The 20,552-nt window shown below is 37.2% G+C and overlaps 2 protein-coding genes across 8 annotated transcripts in view; one reads left to right on the forward strand and one right to left on the reverse strand.

The window, feature by feature from the left end:
* Positions 1-17,961, reverse strand: part of Tada2a (transcriptional adaptor 2A) — a 51,280-nt gene extending 33,319 nt beyond the window's left edge. For all 5 annotated transcript variants that reach the window (XM_071603008.1, XM_027950323.2, XM_071603007.1 and 2 more), the window contains exons 1-4: positions 17,878-17,961; positions 14,936-15,060; positions 7,818-7,924; positions 6,832-6,891 (exon numbers count right to left, since the gene is read on the reverse strand). In XM_071603008.1, the coding sequence (XP_071459109.1) occupies positions 6,832-6,891; positions 7,818-7,924; positions 14,936-14,960 (192 nt within the window). In that variant the 5' untranslated portion in view covers positions 14,961-15,060; positions 17,878-17,961. The remainder of the gene's footprint in view (positions 1-6,831; positions 6,892-7,817; positions 7,925-14,935; positions 15,061-17,877) is intronic.
* A 99-nt stretch (positions 17,962-18,060) lies between these two features.
* Positions 18,061-20,552, forward strand: part of Acaca (acetyl-CoA carboxylase alpha) — a 276,215-nt gene continuing 273,723 nt past the window's right edge. For all 3 annotated transcript variants that reach the window (XM_027950233.2, XM_071603724.1, XM_071603728.1), the window contains exon 1: positions 18,061-18,631. In XM_027950233.2, the coding sequence (XP_027806034.1) occupies positions 18,594-18,631 (38 nt within the window). In that variant the 5' untranslated portion in view covers positions 18,061-18,593. The remainder of the gene's footprint in view (positions 18,632-20,552) is intronic.

Raw genomic sequence — 20,552 nt, forward strand, 5'->3', positions numbered from 1 at the left:
TATAGGTGTGCGCCACCGCACCCAGCTGTTTTCTTTAGTGTTGATAATTTTTCTGAGACTATATATACATGTTTTATGGGGTAAACCAAATTAGCAATTATGTTATAATAATTGGAAACTGGGAGTTTTGGCCTGGGAAAAAGAAGAGATCAAGGAAGAAATAGAAAAGTAGTAGTTTTGTATTTGAACTGAAAGTTTTACTACAAGGGAATGACAGGTAAAGTCAATGGGTCCTAAGTTACAGTTAAATAGGAGCAAGAAGCTCTGGAGCACTACTGAACAGTATATACTGTACATTTCAAAAGCTAGAAGAAAGGATTTTGAGTTTTCATTACCAAGAATTGATAAAATGAGGAGATAAATATGTTTAACCTGATTAAAACACTACCCAATGCATAAATGCATCCAACATTACACAGTAATCTGTTAATATGTACAACTTTAATGTTTTTGTGTTATCAGTTAAAATTTTTATTAAATATAACGATATGTTTAAGAATTAATAAAGTGAGCCTGAGGTTATGGCTTTGTGGTAGAGTGCTCGCCTAGCATGTGTGATGCACTGTGTTTGATCCTCAACATTACATAAAAAATAAATAAAATAAAGGTATTGTGTCTATCTACAACTAATAAATAAATAAAGAAAGAAAGAACAGACCATTTTGATCTATTCCAAATGGACTTTTTTTTCAGAATAATATTTTTAGAGTGTATGTTTCAAAAACATCAATTATACAAAAGAAATTGGGATTCTAAATGTACTCTAATCAAAATTTTGTTTACACATTTTTTAAAATAACAACTCATTTTTTGGTGATACTAAAATGTTATACCATTAATATATACAACTTTTATGTTTTAAGTACCAATTGAAATAAATTTAACTAAAAAGTGTTATAAAATAGAAAGTTTTAGTATGAATGTTTTGGGTTTTTTGTTTGTTTTCACAGTGCTGGGGATTGAACATAGGGCCTTGCATATGCTAGGCAAGATATCTACCAATGAGCTATATACCAAGCCATATGTATTTACACATAAGATATAATTTATCTTAAATGACAACCAACCCAGCAGTATGAATACTTCTAGTACCCAGTTCACAGTCTTTAAATACTACTTTCCACTAAAAGGAACTAGGGTTCCTTAAAGAAAAGGCTGTCGCCAAGTCTGGGTCAGGAAAGGAACAAGACCAGATTGAAACACACTGTCATACTGAGAAGCAAAGCAGCTCTCAAAGACTAAAAGGGTCATATCAAAAGGATTCAAGAGTCAACTTGTAGAAGCTCCTACTAACCAAAAAAGGAGTACTGTGAGCATCAATAAGGACAACCTCAAAAGACTAAAACACACCAAATATTTTAAATATCCGAATGATGCTAGGTAACCAACTTTCAAAACTAGAAATTAGCATTTATCCTGCCTTTCCTATACAAACTTTATTCAGGATGACCACATAGATAATGATAAGAACTTTCTTTACAAAATTATTCCAACTCATAAATTAAAAGATCACGGGCTGGTGATACAGCTCAGTTGGTGGAGTGGAGTGCTTGAATCACACACACAAGGCCCTGGGTTCGATCCCTAGCATCACAATAAAAAAATAAATAAATAAATAAAAATTAAAAGATCACTATTTTGCAACTCCTGACCAATAAACAGATCTAGACAATGATTATAAATGAATTTGTTGTAGCCAGTGAACATAATTTCCAGTAAACACAAAAGATGGAAGAACAGGTTAATAAGCAAAACCTGGACTGTACTAACACCTATAAGGTGAACAACCCAGTTTTTAAGCATTAGATAAATTGGCACAGTGGCATATGCCTGTAATCCCAGCGACTCTAGAGGCTGGGGCAGGAGAATCCCAAGTTCAAAGCCAGCCTCAACAACTCAGGGAGAATCAGTCTCAAAATAAGAGAAATATAGGGGCTGAGGTTGTAGCTCAGTAATAGAGCGCTTGCCTCACAAGTACGAAGTACTGGGTTCGATCCTTAGCACCACATCAAAATAAATAAATAAAATAAAGGTATCGTTTCCATCTATAACTAAAAGAAAATTTTTAAAAAAGAGAGAGAAATATAAAGGGTGGGGGTGTAGTGATAAAGTACTAAACCAGTAACAACAACAACAAAATTAAAGAGAGAGAATGGATAAATAAATTGCATATATTCACACAATAACATATCACTCAGTAATTATAAGGAATGACTACTAATATACACATAAATAAATACATCTCAAAAACATGCTGAGTGAAAGAAACTAGAAACAAAGGCACACACAGTAGGATTCCATTTATATGCAGTTCTGCAGTATGCAAAACTGACTATGTTGATAAAAATCAGAACAGTGATAACTTCATAGGTGGAGAAGTAGATAGGATTTTAAAAATAAAGACTTTATGAAATGACTGGAAATTGACCAGAATTACTTAAGAGACCTAAATGAAACATTTAAATGCTATAATGTCTGGGAGGATTTGCTTCAAAATAATGCAGAAGGGTGAGGGTTTCAATCAAACAAGATTAGCCATAAATTGATCATTTTAAGAGCTAGGGTGGGTATATGGAAATTTATTTTTCTATATGTGGTAGCTGGTTACAGTAGTGGCCCCTGATGAATTTCTCTTAGAATTTTCATTTAATATGGGCTTGGACCTGTGACTTGCTCTTTTGAAGACCTAGCAGCTTCCACTTTTGCACTCCTAAGACACCAAATAAAAAAATCTAACCCTCTTGCTGGAAAGACCATTTGGAGAGGCCATATGTAGAAATGACCCTGAGACCACGTGGAGAACCAAGGCCTCAGTTAAGAGGTTTTAGCTAACCTCCAATCAATTCAAGCTATCCTAATGAGGTGCCAGAGGTCTATGAAGAAAGTCTGGTGTACTTCTCTAACTCCAGTACCTCATGTGGAGCTAAGGGCCACTCTATCTTGAAAGATAATTAAATGGTTGTTACTTTATTTTTAAAAAATATTTATTGTTAAATTTTAGGTGGACACAATACCTTTATTTTACATTTATGTGGTGCTAAGGATCGAACCCACTGTCTTGTGCATGCTAGGTGAGCATTCTACCACTGAGCCACAACCCCAGCCCCTGGTTGTTACTTTAAGTCACAAATTTTGAGGAAGTAGCTATGTAGCAACAGATACTCAAACACCATTCTCTCTAATGTCTGTTTGAAATATTCCATAAGAAGTTTCATAAAGTGATACAATAGGTCTCCTGATAACAGATATTTAGAAACATCTTACATTTTTTGTTAGTGATTAAAAAATCTGTCATGATTAACAAAATTATACAACCAATAAGCAACACATTTTGATTTAACTACATACTATGAATATACGCCTAGCATATGCGCTATTATGAGATCCAAGAAACACTCCTTGGAGGCTATGTCTATATTAAATTCATACTAATCATTCTCAATCTGGCAAGTACCATAATGATATGTAAATATGACAACTCACACATTAGTTGAAGAGCCAGTTCTAAAACTGTATTTTGAAATATTAATTACTCCTTACCAACTTCACTGAGAGATAAACAATAAAAAAATTTTACACTACAGGTTGAAAAAAAAAAAAAAAGGCTAAAGGCAGTTTTTCTTGATGTTGTATCAATGTTATTTAACTAGTGGACCCAAACTCAGCCCTATTGAACCAGAATCTCCAACAGTAGGGACTAGACATCTATATTTCTAAGAAGATTCCAGATGATTCTTATGCACTAAAGCTTATAAATCACGGATATAAAGGGTGTGGTAGAAAGAGCTGCCTTTACTTGTTCAAGGTTCTGAGAATTACAAGACAAAAGTAAGTATAGAACTCAGAAATCTTGATTAATGCACCACCCACCACAGCATGAGTAACTCCCCAAAATACAGCACTGTGAGATGACAAAAGTACTAAAAATCATTTAAAGTTATTTGAAGCTTCTTATGCAAAAAATCGAATTTTTAGCAGCTTCACATGTAGAAAACCAAAATTTGGTCATCATTCCCACAGAAGAAAAGATTCACTGGAATAGATAAGATTGGCCAAAAAAAAAGAGAGAGAGTATTAGTAATCCTCAAAAGCTCCCCAAAGGAAAGTAGAGAACTCTGAAATGTGTTTGTATGGGTGCTGAAAACATGAGAAAAGGATGATGTAATCAGAATTAAGTAAACTTGGAACGAAACAGTATTTTCAGCATTAAGCAGAAGATGAGGTACCCAGAATAGCTCATGGTCAATTTTTCTCCAGTGAAAAAGCATGACTATCAACCTACCCAAGCTATACTGAATTATTTTTTAAAGAATTATTTCACCATCTTAAATTAATAAATTTGGGGATTGGGGATGTAGCTCAGTGGCAGAATATGTGAGGCCCTGGACAGGAGGAGTAGAAAGAGACGGGGGATGAGGGGAAAGGAGAGGAAGAGCAGGAGGAGAAATCTATAGTCTGACTCTAGGCATTCTTGTGTGAATCTGGGAAAAATAATCAGCTTTCTGAAGATTTGACGACTTTGATGAAAGGAACTCAAAAGTCAGAGCTACTGTGGCCACAGTCTTCAACCCTTCATTCATTTTGCAATTAAAATGGAAAAAATTATTCTAAGTCCTAAAATTAATGAATAGACTATTTATAAGACTGAAGGTGTTTTGAAAGAGATAGATGAAAACTAGCCAGTTTGCTCCCAAGAACTCTTACTGAGATGTTGATTCACACTAAACTTTTTTTAACTTATTTTATTTTTTGACATTTATTTTATAGTTGGACACAATACCTTTATTTCACTCATTTATTTTTCACATGGTGCTGAGGATTGAATCCAGGGTCCCGCGTGTGCAAGACGAGCACTCTACCGCTGAGCCACAATCCCAGCCCCTTTTTTCTTATTTTTTGGAACCAAGGATTGAACTCCAGGGCACTTGCCCACTGAGTCACATCCCCAGCCCTATTTTGTGTTTTATTTAGAGACAAGGTCTCACTGATTTGCTTGGTGCCTTGCATTTGCTGAGGCTGGCTTTGAACTCGTGATCCTCCTGCCTCACCCTCCCAAGCCAGTGGGATTATAGGTATGTGCCACTTCACCCAGCTCACACTAAACTTTTAAGAGACTGAAGTAGTCTATATGAGCCCTTAAAAGGTTTAATTAAATTTTTAAAAAGTGTGTTGGGGGGGGGGGTGCAGAAGAGGTAGAAATACTGCTCAGGAAGGATAGCAGGAGGCAGAGGTTCCTAGCATTTCATCAATAACCCTCCAGGACTCCCAGAATTGATGGCTTTGAACATGACAAAAGGGAGCCAGGAACCAGGGAGTGTGAGTAGCCTCTAGAAGCTGATAAGCTCTGAGCAACAGCCTATTAGCAAACAGTAGCATCAGTCCTACCTTAATGCAATGAAATTCTGCGAACAGACTAAATGAGCCCAGAAATGGGCTCATTCTTATTTTTTGGTACCAAGGATTGAACTCCAGGGCACTTGCCCACTGAGCCACATCCCCAGCCCTATTTTGTGTTTTATTTAGAGACAAGGTCTCACTGATTTGCTTAGCGCCTCGCATTTGCGTCCAGATGAAAGCTTAGGCCACCAACACCTTGATTTCAATTTTATGGGACCTGTAGCAAACCAGGTGTGCCTAATGATTTCCTGATTTACAAAACTGGGAGATAATAAATCTGTGCAGTCTTAAGCTACTTAATTTTGGTTATTTGTTACAGCAACATAGTGCTAAATGATTAAACTACAATGTGAAATTATTACTTTTAAGCCAACCAGCATTATTTCCATAAGAAAAACTACAGAGAAGGCCAAGTGTCAAAAACTGCTTGGTGAAATTGGAGATTTAGTTAGATGCTCAATATGCTCTGAAACTGACAAAACTATTTTGACAAAAGTATCTGTTATACATACCTGTTGACTAGACTGGGTATTCACTTTGGCTTACTAAACCACCCATTCTCCCAGCCAGGGTTTGGAGTGGGCACTTAGCGGCATTCTCATTTTTTCTTTAAAGGTGGCAATACAATCAATCAAACAGAGCAAAGTCATAGTCTGGCCTATAAACCAGTTTGCCTCTTCAATGTCATTTTTATGTAGAGTAGTAATTTATTTGCTCTGTGTTCATTTATGATGTAACTCTTAGAGGATAATTAATTTTCACAAGGCAGAGGAATGGAGCGCTAGACATGAACTTCACCATCACCAAGAGGAACCACATAAAAATATCATTAGCAAGCTGGATATGGTGGTTCACTGCTGTATCCCAGAGGCTTAGGAGGCTGAGGAAGGAAGATCACAAATTCAAGGCCAGACTCAGCAACTTACAAGGCCCTAAGCAACTTAGCAAGACCCTATCTCAAAATAAAAAATCGGGAAAAAAAAAAAGGGCTGGGGATGTGGCTAGTGACAGTGGTTAAGCACTCCTGGGTTCAATCCCTAATATTCACCCCCAAATGCCGTTAGCACAAAGTGACAACATACTGACTATATGTTTATCAGCAAACCTAAAAAGAAACATACCTCTTATCCTCATATCAGAGAATCTTGAAATGTATCTCCTTTAAACACCTTCTAAGTTTGAAACAAAAATCTGAGTATAACAATAATACTTGTTTTTTAGAGTACTTGTCTAGCATGTGTGAGGCCCTGGATTTGATCCCCAGGTCCACACATTTAAAAAAAAAAATGTAGGTTCACAAAAATCCTAAAAAACTTACTCAATAATAATTATCAAATTCAGAAGAGAAAAAAAAGAAAAAGATATTTAAAGAGAACTAATTCCCAATCTAATGCTTGAAAAATGAATGGAAAATCCCAGCAACTTCAACATTACCATTATTTCATAAGTATGATCACTTTGATGTTTCTTGTACTCAAATCCTCGAGTGAAACACTGTAAAGAAAGAAAAATTAAGTTACCAAAAATCTACTTTCCAAAAATGCTTTCGTAAAGGATAGAAGATGGTTTGTGGGTGCTCTAGCTTATGATGAAGTTTTTAAGAAAGTTAATTTAATCCTCTGTGCAGCTACAATAGGATGTTATATTTACAGTCATCGTTTTTCAGTGGCCCTTATGGAGAAAAAAAGGCTTTTTTATAGTATGATTCTCCCTCAATCAAAGCATGAATCCTGAAATCAGATGGCCTAAATTTGAACCCTGGCTCCGTACTTAACCATACTTTAACAATTCTTTTTTCATATTTTACAGTCTAAAATTTGGATTCACCTTGTAATTTAAAGTATATGAGAATTTTAATCACCCATTTTTACATTTTAGTATTTCTGAAATTGGGATGTTTTTTAAAATCAAGTGTTTGGGGATCTGATAAAACATGGTATTTCCTTGAACAAGTTACTTAACTTCTCTTTGCCTGAGTTTCATCTATTAAGTGAGGATACTTATTTATTTACTTCATAAGATTTTAGAGATGATTTAAGGGTTAATTCATGTAAAAACTCAAAATAGTGCCTGGCACACAGGAATCACTTATAATTAATATTGTTGCTACCATTACAACCCACACAATAGTTTGTTCTCTTGTCACCTCTACAGAGATCAGTCTTCAACAAGACAATAAACAATGTCATCAAATGGAACAATTCTCCAGTTCTGATTCCTTTAATCCCATTACTTTAATCTATTTGGAAAAACTTTTAAGCATTAGACTGATATGCCTTGTGGAACAGTCAACAGTCTGCCTCAACCATCTGGTCTGAAAGACTAACTAGAAGGAGTTGATATAATAAGGTATATCCTAAGCAATCTAATCTCTGAATTACTATATCCATAATCAGCCAAGCCTCTCCTTAGTGAGTTACCTGCAAGCAGAGAAAAAAAGGAGGTGGCCCACATTCAGCACACTTAATATAAGGCTCCATAAGGTAGGAAGAACAGCCTCTGCAAGGTGGCTTATCAGAGGGATCACCTAGAACAAAGAAAAAGAAAATACACAAGCTTTAAAACACCTCATGATTATATCATAAGTGCAAAAAGGTGAAAAATTGCAAATGACTACATAGAAAGTGAGCTGGGCTGAAAAAGTACATGGGAGACAAGATGAGCTCATTTCAAACAAGCAAAAACAAAAAAAGTATCCTCCTTTTTTAACTTTAGGGAAGCTTTGTGTACCTATGGCTTCAAACAGAAGTTAGGTAGACATGGTCCCCTGCAGAGAAAAGTATACACAGATTTTAAACAAGTCTCATAAATCAATAGTGGAAAAAGAACATACCTACACAATACTTACAGATAAAGCATATCTGACAAAATGTTAACAGCTGAATCTAAGTAACAGGCACATAAGTAAACACTCTACCGTTCTTTTAACAGTAGGAAGGACAAAAATCTTTAAATACGTCTTGAGGTTTAAACTTCATGAGTTGAGATTTAAACTCAAGAACACTTCCTCCCTTTCTGCTGTGGTAAGCACAGAGCACAGCCAACTTTTTTCAACTTCCATGACAGTAATGTATCTCTAAAATATTAAGGCAAGGAGTATGACCTCAACTCTTTAAAGTCATAAATGCAGACATATGTGTCCTCAGTGGCCTCAAATTCTGCTTCTCTGGAATCTGGGCAACCCAGCAAAAGTATGTTCTGATCAACCACAGGAGACAAGAAAAAAGACCTTGAAAGTAGATGAAGAGTTTTTTTTTTTTTTTTTTTTTTAATATTTGTCATTGTAGATGAACATAATACCTTTATTTTATTCATTTATTTTTATGTGGTGCTGAGAATTGAACTCAGGGCCTCATATATGCTAGACAAGCACTCAACCCAGCCCAAGATTTCTTAAATTCTTTAATGGCATTTTCCTTAGTCCAAGAAATATTCCTCAAGGCACCTTGCTCTCCTCTAAGTGGCGAATATTGTTCTTTTATTTCTAAATGAAGACATGAAGGAAAATGACAAAAGAAACATACTCCTAGTTGTAGTTTCAAATTAGTTACATGGAATATCAACTACTCAATTTCTCCCATTTTACCGATTTTAAATTATAACATGGAAAAACAAAGTTATTTTATATTAAGTGCTAGATGCAAATTTTTATCAAATTACCTTCTCTCACTTCCTTTTTTTTTTTTTTTAAAGGGAAGGCTAGGCAAGATAGCACATGCCTTAATCCCAGCTACTCTGGAGGCCGAGGCAGAATGACTGCAAATTTGAGGCCAGCTTCAGGAACTTAATGAGGCCCCATCTCAAAATAAAAATAAAATGGATTGGAGTGTGGGGGTTGTAGCTCAAGTATAGCACTTGCCTAGCACTGTGAGGCACTGGGATCCAGTCTCAGTACCACATAAAAACAAAAGGTATTGTGTCCATATCTATAACTGAAAAAAATATTAAAAAAAAAAAAAGATTGGGGATGTAGCTCAGTGGTAAAACACCCCTGGGTTTAATCCTCAGTATCAAAAAAAAAATTTTAATTAAAAAATAAAACAAAAGGGACGGGGTCTCATTACATTGCCCAGGCTGGCCCTGAACTACTAGGCTCAAGCAATTCCTTTGCCTCAGCCTCCAGAGTAGCAGAGACTACAGGTATTCACTACCATAACCAGCAATCTACTATCTTAATATTTAAGGTTGTCTTTCTTCAAACTTTCCTGAGAAAAAAAGATTAGCTACTGACCAAAGTAGAGTTTTTAAACCCTTATTTCAAGAAGCAATTATTCTGTAACAGCAATCCATCTTAAAATTTTACACAAAATATGAATTGTCATCCACTATCAACATTTTGAAAAATATTTCTCTGAACTTTGTTCTACTTACATGTATCTTATTATTTATTTTCACAAAAGTGGAATACTAATCATGCTTTGCCTGTTTTTTTCTCTTAACAATACACTTGCAGTCATTTTTTTTAATGATAGTACACATAGATCTTCTTGGTTTTTCTTCTCCCTTTGTCCTCTTTAATGGATGAATGATATTCTAATGTATCAATTATCTAAACTGATATTCTCAACTACCCCTTTAAGAAGACATTTTAGAAATCTGAGGAGGTGCTTTTTTTCGGTTCCCAGATGACTAGGGAGCACTACTGGCATTTTGAAGACAAGAAACCAGGATTCTAGATACCCTGCAGTGCTTATGACATTCCTACACTAGGAAAATACTGACCTACATCCTGCTTAACTTTCAAATGTGCCACCATTCAAGTAGATGAGAAATCTCATACTTAGAGATGATCTAGAACCTAATTCCATATTACATATAAAGCAAAATATTATATATATAAAAATATGCTGTGTGTATGTGTGTACATTATTGTTTTATTCGAAATCTTATCAGGAGTTATTCAGGCTTATGCTATTTCTTATTCACTAATACACCTGAATCATTCTTCATTTGTAGTGTAAGATGCTCAGTGATTCAATATATGGGTACCTGACTACCTACTCATGTTGTTGTCTTTTATTACGTCTAAGAATATTCAGATATATAGTAAGTTGCCTTACTTTGTTATCTCTTTTACTTTGTCCCTTATTATAGTAGATCATTATTTTTATTTCTTGAAACCATATGTGTAAATACAGTATCTACATATCTATATTTCGCTAGCAATTAGTAAAATGGATCTTGAAAATATAAAAAGTAGCTGGGTGCATCGACTCAGGAGGCTGAGACAGGAGGATGGCAAGTTAAAGGGCAGCCTCAGCAAATTAGCAAGTCCCTCAGTAATTTGGTGAGACCCTCAAAATATTTTTTAAAAAAGAGGAAAAAAATCATAAAAAAGAAATCACTGGGCTAATATGATTGATAACAAACAACTAATCTAACCAATTCTCCACTGGTGGGGTGGGCATTTATGCATTTATGTTGTTTCTAACTTTTCACTATTACAAAGAATGCTGAGATCTATATCCTCGTATGTATTACATTTTATATTTATCCGCAGAATAAATATTTTCCTAGAATTAGAGAGGGTACAGATTGAGGGTTTTGAGATTTTTTTGATACACATAGTCAAACTATCTTCCAAAAAAGTATTCTAAAATATTTCTGTAATTTAGAAGCAGAGAAAGGCATTTTTAACATCATCCAATAATGAGGCAATGAAATGCTAATTAGACTACATAAACAAAATAACAACTATTTTTGGCAAAAACACCATGAACAAAGTAAAACGCAAATGAACTGAACAAAAATATTTGCAAACTTATGACAGATAAAGGGCTGAAATTCCTAATATAAAAAGAACTTGTCTAGCATATGTGAGGCCCTGGGTTTGATCTCTAACATTGAAAAAAAAAAAAAAAAAAAAAGCCAGGCATGATTGCACCTGGCTATAGTTTCAACTACTTTGGAGGCCAAAAAAGAATTGTGAATCACCTGAGTTCAAGAGTTAGAGATGGAGACCAGCCTGGGCAACATATCGAGAAACCATTACCTCAACCCCACTAAAAAAAAAAAACAACGCCAGGCACGGTGGTGGATACCTGTAATCCTAGCTACTCAGTAGGCTGAGGCAGCAGGATCAAGTGTCAAAATAAAATTCAAAAAGGGCTGAGGGCTGGGCATTGTGGTATACATCTGTACTCATAGGATTTGGGAGGCTGACACAGGAGGCAAGAGGATCGCAAATTCAAGGCCCACCTTACCAACTTAGGGACATCTCAAAAAATAAAAAGGGCTGGGGATGTAGCTCAGTGGTAGAGTGCCTGCCTAGCATGTGTGAGGCACTGGGTTCAATTCTCAGTACTGGAAAAAAAAATTAGGGGAAAAGGAGAAACATAAAAACAGCCTTAATTGGGCTGGGGATATAGCTCAGTTGGTAGGGTGCTTCCCTTTCATGCACAAGGCCCTGGGTTCAATCCCCAGCACCACAAAACTAAAATAAAATAATTAAGGCAAACTAATCAATCTAAGAAAGTTAAACAAAAATGGCCTTAATCATATGAAAAAATTATATAGTTTTAGTTATAAGAGAAATAAAAATCAGAACTACACTCAGATATAATTTCTTATGTATCAGATTAGCAGAGATTCCAAAGCTTAACAGTAGTTTCTTAGGAGAATGGGGAAATAGGAATTCATATGTAGTTGGTGGGACTGCAAGAGTACAACTCCTATAGAGCAGAATACACAGTATCTAAACAAAATTATGCATCTTTTTATTTTTTGAGCCAGCAATCTCATTTCCAGGAATTTACCCTGAATATATATCTCCAAGAATACATACATATGCCCAAGGTTTTATATTAGATTATTTTAAAGTATGAAAAACTATGAAGATGTCCAAGCACTAGTTTATTTTAATAAATCAGTGCTATCTCCACACAATGAAGCACTCTGCCACTATAAAAAATTAAGTGTTGGGGGTATAGCTCAGTGTAAGAGTATTTGCCTAACATGTACAAGATCCTGGGTTAGATCCCCAGCATCTCACACAAAGAGAATGAGAACAATTTCTGTAAACTAACATTTCCAGAAAGTACTATTAAGTAGGAAAAAAAAGTACAAAAAAAAAAATACTTAGTATGCTATCTTTCTAATAAGAAATTACAGAAAGCCAGGCATGGTGGTACAAACCTGTAATCCCAGTTACTTGGGAAGCTGAGGCAGGAGGACTGCAAGTTGGAGGTGAGACCCTGTCTCATAATTTTTAAAATCTTTTTTTTTTTTTTTTTTAAACAGTATTAGAAATTAAACCCAGGAGTGCTCTACCACTAAAGTACATCCCCAGGCCTTTAAAAAAATTTTTTTGAGACAGGATCTTGATATGTTGTCAAAGCTGGTGTCAAATTTGCAATCCTCCTGCCTTAACCTCCCCAAGTTATTGGGATTATAGTGCCACTGCACCTGGACTCAAAATAAATTTTTTTAAAAAAAGGGCTAAGGAGCTGGGGTTGTGGTTCAGCGATAGAGTGCTCGCCTGGCACATGTGCGAGAGACCCTGGGTTCAATCCTCAGCACCACATAAAAATAAATAAGTGAAATAAAGGTATTGTGTCCAACTACTACTAAAAAAATATGTATTTAAAAAAAAGGGGATGGGGGAGCTGAGAATGAAGCTCAGTGGTAGAGTGCTTGCCTAACATGTGCAAGGCCCTGGGTTCAATCCCCAGTACTGCAGGTAAAAAATTTTTAATTATAAGGAAGTAAAACATGTATCTCTTTTTTAAAAAAATATTTTTCTTGTTATACATGGACACACAATATCTTTATTTATTTTTGTGGTGCTAAGGATGGAATCCAGAACCTCACATACACGAGGCAAGTGCCCTACCACTGAGCCCCAGCCCCAGCCCAACACATATCCTTTTATCTCTGCAAAAAGAAATAAAGGGCAGATAAACCAGAAAACAAGCAAGCTGGATAATTATAAGGGGTTAAAGGGGGACTGGAGTGTAGTGGAAGAGATATAAAAGGGAGTGGCATTTCTTCAAATATGTTTTTTTGCAACCATCATACTAAAGACTTGATCAAGCAAAATCAGAAGATACAAAATCATGGGAGAAATTCTAATTAAAAGCTGCATTTAAATTTTTTTTTTTAGTTGTAGACGAACACAATATATTTATTTTTACGTGGCGCTGAGGATCAAACCCAGTACCTCACACACGTGAGGCAAACGCTCTACCGCTGAGCCACAATCCCAGCCCGGCTTTTTTTTTTTTTAACCTCAAACTATTTCCCTTTGCATTGCTTATTATAACAAGGGAAAAAACAGAAATCATACAAAAGATATGTGGGTATTCTGTGTATTCTCATACAACTTTACTGCAACTTTCTGTAAGTTTAAAATTATTTCCAAATAACATGTTTTAACAATTATATTTTCAAAGATGGGGGGGGAGTAGTTTCAGCTTATGCTTCTAGCACTGGAACAATTTAGATTCTTTCTCCAAATGTAAAATGAAAGGGTTGAACAAGATGCTTCTGAATATATAGGAAGTGTGGTAAAAGAGTAAATTAGAGCTCCTTTAAGAAACTGCTGAAGAGGTTTGGGGTTGTAGCTTAGTAGTAGAACAATTGCCTACCACATATGAGGAACTGGGTTTGATCCTCAACACCACACAAAAATAAATAAATAAAATAAAGGTGTTGTGTTCATCTAAAACTATTTTTTAAAAAGTTGCTAAAGAAACAAAACCCAAAAGTACCTGATCTTCTCACTGGAACTACTAAATATCTGATAATGGGATTGCTATTTCTGGCAAATTTGATTTCTTCACAATATAGCAACATAAGTCTCCATAATTGTGGCTTCTTCAATTTATTTCACACCATAATTCTCTACATCATTATCATACTGTAGTTTACTCTTAGAACACAAGTTCCACTTACAAGGAGGGAAAAGGGAATATTTTCTTTATCCAAAATTAACACTATAAAGGTGCCTGATACAAGTTATTAGTTCTAAAGAGAAATCCCACTGCTTTTTTGTTAAACAAAAATATTTTATTTTTAAGTTTTTTTATTTTTAATTGACACATAATTACATATATTTATGGGATACAGTATGACATTTTGATACATGTATACAACGTGTAATGATCAGATCAGGACAACTGGCATATCCATCACTTTGGACATTTATCAATGCTTTGGGAACATTCAAAATAGTCACCGCTAGCTATTTTCAATTATACAATTAATTGTTGTTAATCATAGTTATCCTATCATGCACCAGAACATTAGAAGTTATTCCTCTTATCCAACCCCACTGCTTTTAATTACAGGTTAAACATACTAAGCCTGATCCATTTAGCTTCATTTTCTTCTAGGATCTAGGGTGATATATTTTATCAAGTTTTCAGTGGGTAATCAACACCTATTGGTTGATTTTGATTTGATACTCTTATAATTTCTTTAGGCTCAGATCTACAGGGCACTATTGCTTAACTTCAAAGGGCTTATTTTTCTTCCTTGATAAATTTCCATTTCATTTTGCTGTTAGTATTCACCTGAGACTCATTTCTACTATACTTACTGCTAAAGGAACCCAAACGGTCCATTCCCTAATTGGCAAAGATTGCTGCTTTTTATCTTCCTTTGTGCAGAGCTTCCTCAAGATCTCAGAACTGGTCAGCACATACACCAAAGCTTGATGTCCCCCTAGGAACAAACAAAAGTGGCACATGGATCAGAAAATCATTCAGAGATAGGAAAATACACAACATATTCAGTTATACCATTGTAATACTGAGCAAATTAGTTTACCTCTATTATGTCTAACTGGTATGATATAATAATATCTACCTCCTAGGGTTGTTCTGAGAATGTCATCATAATCAAACATCTGGCCCAGAGCAAGTCCTCTATAAATTATATAGATAGATATAAAGGGTTTTTTTTGTTGTTGTTGTTGTTTTGTTTTTGGTGCTGGGGATCAAACTTAAAAATCTCATGCATGCTATGCTGTGCAATCATTCTATCACTGAGCTATATCGTCCCTCCCTAAATGCTATATATTTCTAATAGTAACTGTTGCCTTTCTCTACCCAGCTTTCTCTACCCTTCTCTCTTAAGGCCTCTGTCTTTTGGGGAACTGACCCTTTAATATTTTATATGGTACTGGTAGAGGTACCAATCAATACTCAAAATCTCTACCTCCACAGAAGCTACACCAAAGATTTCTTTTTTTCTTTTCAGAAATCTGGATCTTAAGTTAAGACATTGCTCCAGGATAGAAGGTAGACAGAGCTTATTAGCTAGTCAAAGAATTTAGTCAATAAGTTCTGGCTATTGGGTCCATACCCCCCATGGTGACTGGCTCTAATTTCTCTGTCTTTCCAATAAAAACTTTAATCAGAATGATTTTCTATTACTAAAAACCAAAAATCCTATCTATAAAACACATAGTTAACTAATTTACTCTTTCAACAAAATACAAAATACCTTCTTTGAAGGCAGAAATGAAATCTTATTTCACATTAAACCAAGAAACATCCTCTTTCTTCTATACACCAGAGTTTTCCATCCCTTTTCTAGAATTTTCCCCATATATTTTATGAAGATTACTTCTAACTGCACACCTTTTCTCACTTTAAGACTAAACAAAAACAGAGACTACATTCAATACAAATTTATATGCCTTTAAAGTATCAAATACATAGAATTCATTAAGTTCACTAAATAATCACAAAAGTTAGTTCTACTTGGGCTACTGAATAAATTCCAGATTTGTTAAAAATGTCTTTTTAGTTGGACACAATGCCTTTATTTATTTTTATGTGGTGCTGAGGTCGAACCAGCGCCTCACACAAGCACTCTACCACTGAGCCACAACCCCAGCCCCAATTCCAGATTTTTTTTTAAAAAAATGAATTCATCTTTAGTTTTCCTGGAGTGACTTTTTTCACTTTGATAAATCAAATGCACAAAATGCTCAAATCATTACCCATAATAAGGCTGTCAATCAACTTTCCCGTTTTTGGAGTGGAGCCTCCTTGTACAAAGTCCCAAGTCTAGTTGGTCTTTGACAAAAAATGAGGTTAGCAAGGGCATATTATACATCCAGTAATAAAATAATGGTCAACATTTATTGAACTTGTCCCATATGCTAGGTACTGATTGTTAACCACCCATGCAGATGATCTCTGAATCCTCACTACCTTCTGGGGTGAGCTACTTTTTATTTTTTAGTACTGGGGACTAAACCCACAGGCACTTAACTATTGAGCCACATCTCTATCCCTTTCTTTATTTTGCATCGCGGTCTCACCAAGTTGCTTAGGGCCTTCTTAGTTGCTGAGGTTGGCCTGGAACTTGGGGTTCTCCTGCTTCAGCCTCTGGGTACAGTTGCCCACGGCCTTTTTTTAATCGAACCCAGGGTCGCTTAACCACTGGGCCACATCCCCCTGTGTCCTCTCCACCCCTTTTAATGTTTTTTTTTTTTTTTTAAAAAGAGTCTCACTAGTCCTAGCTAAGTTGCTGAGGTTGGTCTCGAACTTGCCATCCTCCTGCCTCAGCCTCCCGACAAGCTCCTTTTTTCATAAAGCTCTGCCTGGGGTGGTGGTGCACGCCTGTAATCCCAGCACCTTGGGAGGCTGCGGCAGGAGAATCACGAGTTCAAAGCCAGCCTCAACAAAAGCTAAGCAAATGAGTGAGACCCAGTCTCTAAATAAAATACAAAAAAAAACAGGGCTGGGAATGTGGCTCAGTGGGCAAGTGCCCCAGAGTTCAATACCCAGTACGTCACCCCACCCCACCCCCCAAAAAAAAGCTCTGAAAGATTTAGAGTGCTTGCACAATGTCTTTCTGGTAGTGAACAGCTGTGCCATTTCAACAGAGGTGATATAGATGGTCAAATAAAGGATGTTTAGAATAAACGTCAGAAAACACAAAACTGCAGTATGCAGAATCTCCCTTTCTCTCCATCTCATAGAAGACCGAACTGTGACATTAACATGATAGGCGCCAGCTCCACAGAAACACTGGTTAAATTCAAATTAGATATTGGAATGTGGAAGAAAGGCGCTGTGAAAAGCGATTCCGCATGGTGCAGAGGAGACGCAGGCTTTACAGTTTTGCAGCCAACTTACTTGGTCTCTATTAGCTGCAAGTCATTTTTTTCCTCTTTGCTCCAAAATGGTGCTAACACACCTACTTACAAAGGCCTACTTGGAAATTTCACTTGGTAACGTCGATCAAGGGCATCTCGAACAGCACTGGTATAGAAGTGATTATGGGCTCCATTGCAGGGAACAGTACACCAAGGCTGGGACACAGCAGGGCCGCCCAAGCGCGGGGCGGGGCTCCGGCGGGGTCTGGGCCGGCCGCGTGCCGCCCTCCCCCACAGTGCGGCGTGGCCAAACGCCGCGCCATGCGAGGCTCCCCTCGCCGCCGCAGCCCGTACCTCGCAACCCTGCGTCCCCCCTAGGTCTTGCCAGAGGGGTTCGCGCCCCGCCACAAGCTTGCCCCGCGCCTCACCTCACCGCGTCTGCAACCTCGTCTCCGAGGAGCCACCAGTCGCTCTCGCTGCCAGCTGTGGCGTGCCCTACCCGGGCTTGCGTGCGCGCTCGACTCGGCGTGCGCTGCCCGGGTTTGCGTGCGCGGTCCCGGGCTGCGCAGGCTCGAGCCCGCCGCGTGTTATGCCCCCGCCGCCTCCTTCCCCTCCCTCTCTCCGGCCACGGCGGCCCCGCCCGCCACGCCTCTGCCCTTCTCCCCTTCGGTCCTTTCCCCTTGCCCCGCCTGGCCCCCGCTGCCGTTCGGGTGCTTGAGGACTGGGAAGATGGGGCTGAGACGTTTGCCTGACTGTTGAATCTGAGCAATAATCACTTTTCCCGAGTGGCGCGTGGCCCGTCGCCAGAGGCTTCCTGTTCGTGGTGCCGTTTGGTCCCCTCCGGAGCGGGGTGAGACAGGCCCGACTGGTGCAGTCTGGGTTTTGTGTTAACATTCCCACTCCCACCCCAGTTGCAGCCAAGGAAATTGAGGCTGAGGCACCGGGCTCCGGGACCGCGAAGCGGGCCGCCACTCCAGTCCCAGCCCCTCAGTGCAGCTCTTGGATTGATCAGACTGAATGGCTCCAGGGGTGAAGAGGGCACGTTTCCTTTAGATGCTTCTGCAACGTCGAAATTGTCTTCTTTGGAAAGAACCATCCCCTCTTTGGGATTCAGAGGCCCAAATGGAGGTGCAATGATGAGAGGATGTGGTGGTCCACTCTGATGTCAATCTTGAGGGCTAGGTATGTCCCAACATCTCTTATTACTACTACCAGTGGTTATTATAGTAACTACTATTTATTGAGGATTTATTGCATGCCAGGCATTTGTACAAAGCAGGTTACTTATATGGTCTCATTTAAAGCAACTTTATGATGTAGGCATTATTTTCCCCATTTTCCAGGTGAAGATAATCAGGCACTGGCATATTTGTAACTTGGAATCACACTGCTAGGAAATGTTGGCACAGGGGCTTCCAACCATGGTTTATCTTAACCAAATACTATTTATTCAGAAGTATGTCTCTGATACATTCACCCAACCTCTTAGAATTCAATTACACTTCTACGTATGGGCCCCTATATTCATTTTTCTTCTTCTTCTTCTTCTTTTTTTATATGTAATACAAGTTGCTTGTTAAAAAAGAAAGAAAACTCATGAGCAAAAGTTGCGAAAAACACCTCACCATATTAAATAGTTAAATTTTGACTTATACCATTCCATTCATTTTCCTATGCATCATTTAAATAAATATGCGATATTTTATATTTGATGTATCCTGAAAATATACTTATTTGTTAATGAGCAGACACTGTACTAGATGCTGGGAATTCAGTAGTGAGCAAAGCAAAGGCGCTATTTCATAGAGCTCGTATTATTTGGGGGAAGATTAACAAGTAATACACATATTCCTAAATAATAATGCCAGTTTATGTGGTTTTATGGAAAAATAAATTAGGATAAAGGGATAAGAGTAATGCAGAGATTCTCTTTTAGTTAGGGTGGACAAGAAAGGCCTCTTAACGGAAGCAGCACATAAGCAAAAACATAATCATTTAATGAGAAAGGAAGCTAAGTGAATTTCTAGAGGGAAACTATTCTAGAAAAGAAACAGTAAATGCAGTGCCTTGACATAGGGATTTGTTTGGAATGGAGAAGCAAAGAGATCAGAGTGGCATAGAAATTAGACAAATAAGATGAAAAACACAGCCAAGGAGCTAGATTATGTACCATCTGGTAAGCCATGATTGGACCTTGGATTTTATTTGAATGTGTTGCCATGAAGAGTGAGACCAAAGGAATAATCAGATTTACTTTAAAAGGATCACTCTGGCAGTGTTGTGGAGAATGGATGGTAGAAACATAGAAATTGCCTTGTAAAGCATCAATTGTACTTTTACACAGCAGCTAATTAAAAAATAATTTGTTAATACTGATGGTTTACCTATACCTTTACATCTACTCTCAATTTTTCCTGAAAGTAGAGTTAGAGTCAATTACTTAAACATGTTTGTGTGTGTGTATCACATAAACAGATTTTTTTTTTTTTTTTTTAGTCTGGCTGGGGCATATGCCCAGATCTGCATGTCATGACTATTAACTAACTGAAGGCATCAATGTTGTACTGTTATGGAATAAACAGTCCCACATAATATCCCAATCTGTTCATTAAAAACGTAGAATTCAAACGCTTGGAAATTACCCTCCCTCTTCAGTTGATTTTAAGTCCTCCTTAGAATTAATTCTAAGCACAGTTTAGTCAGTGTTGTTAAGAAAAATGTGGAGAAATTAAAATGCACACTAAGAGGGAGAATAACACGTATTGAGGCAGTGCTTTTTTGAATTTTTACCTTAAGCAATGGAGTGATAGTGGCATCACTTACTAGACCAGGTGAGGGGAATTTTGGGAAAGGCCAGCTGAAGAAAGAGATTTGGAGGAGAAATGAATTAAAGTTCTATTTTTGGATCTGTGTTTTGCCTTCAAACTGGAAATGACAAATGAGACTGTAGCTCAGTGGAGAGGTAAGGGCTAAACCTACATAAATATAGAATAGTTTCTTTGTGTCTTCCCTAAACAGAGCCTGGGGACAGTGTCTTTTCTTAGTAATCTCAGCACCCAGAAATGAATCTTCAACAAATATTTGTGAAATGAATAGATAAACG

The sequence above is a fragment of the Marmota flaviventris genome, chromosome 17 (genome assembly GCF_047511675.1).
Source record: "Marmota flaviventris isolate mMarFla1 chromosome 17, mMarFla1.hap1, whole genome shotgun sequence".
Classification (NCBI taxonomy): domain Eukaryota; kingdom Metazoa; phylum Chordata; class Mammalia; order Rodentia; family Sciuridae; genus Marmota; species Marmota flaviventris.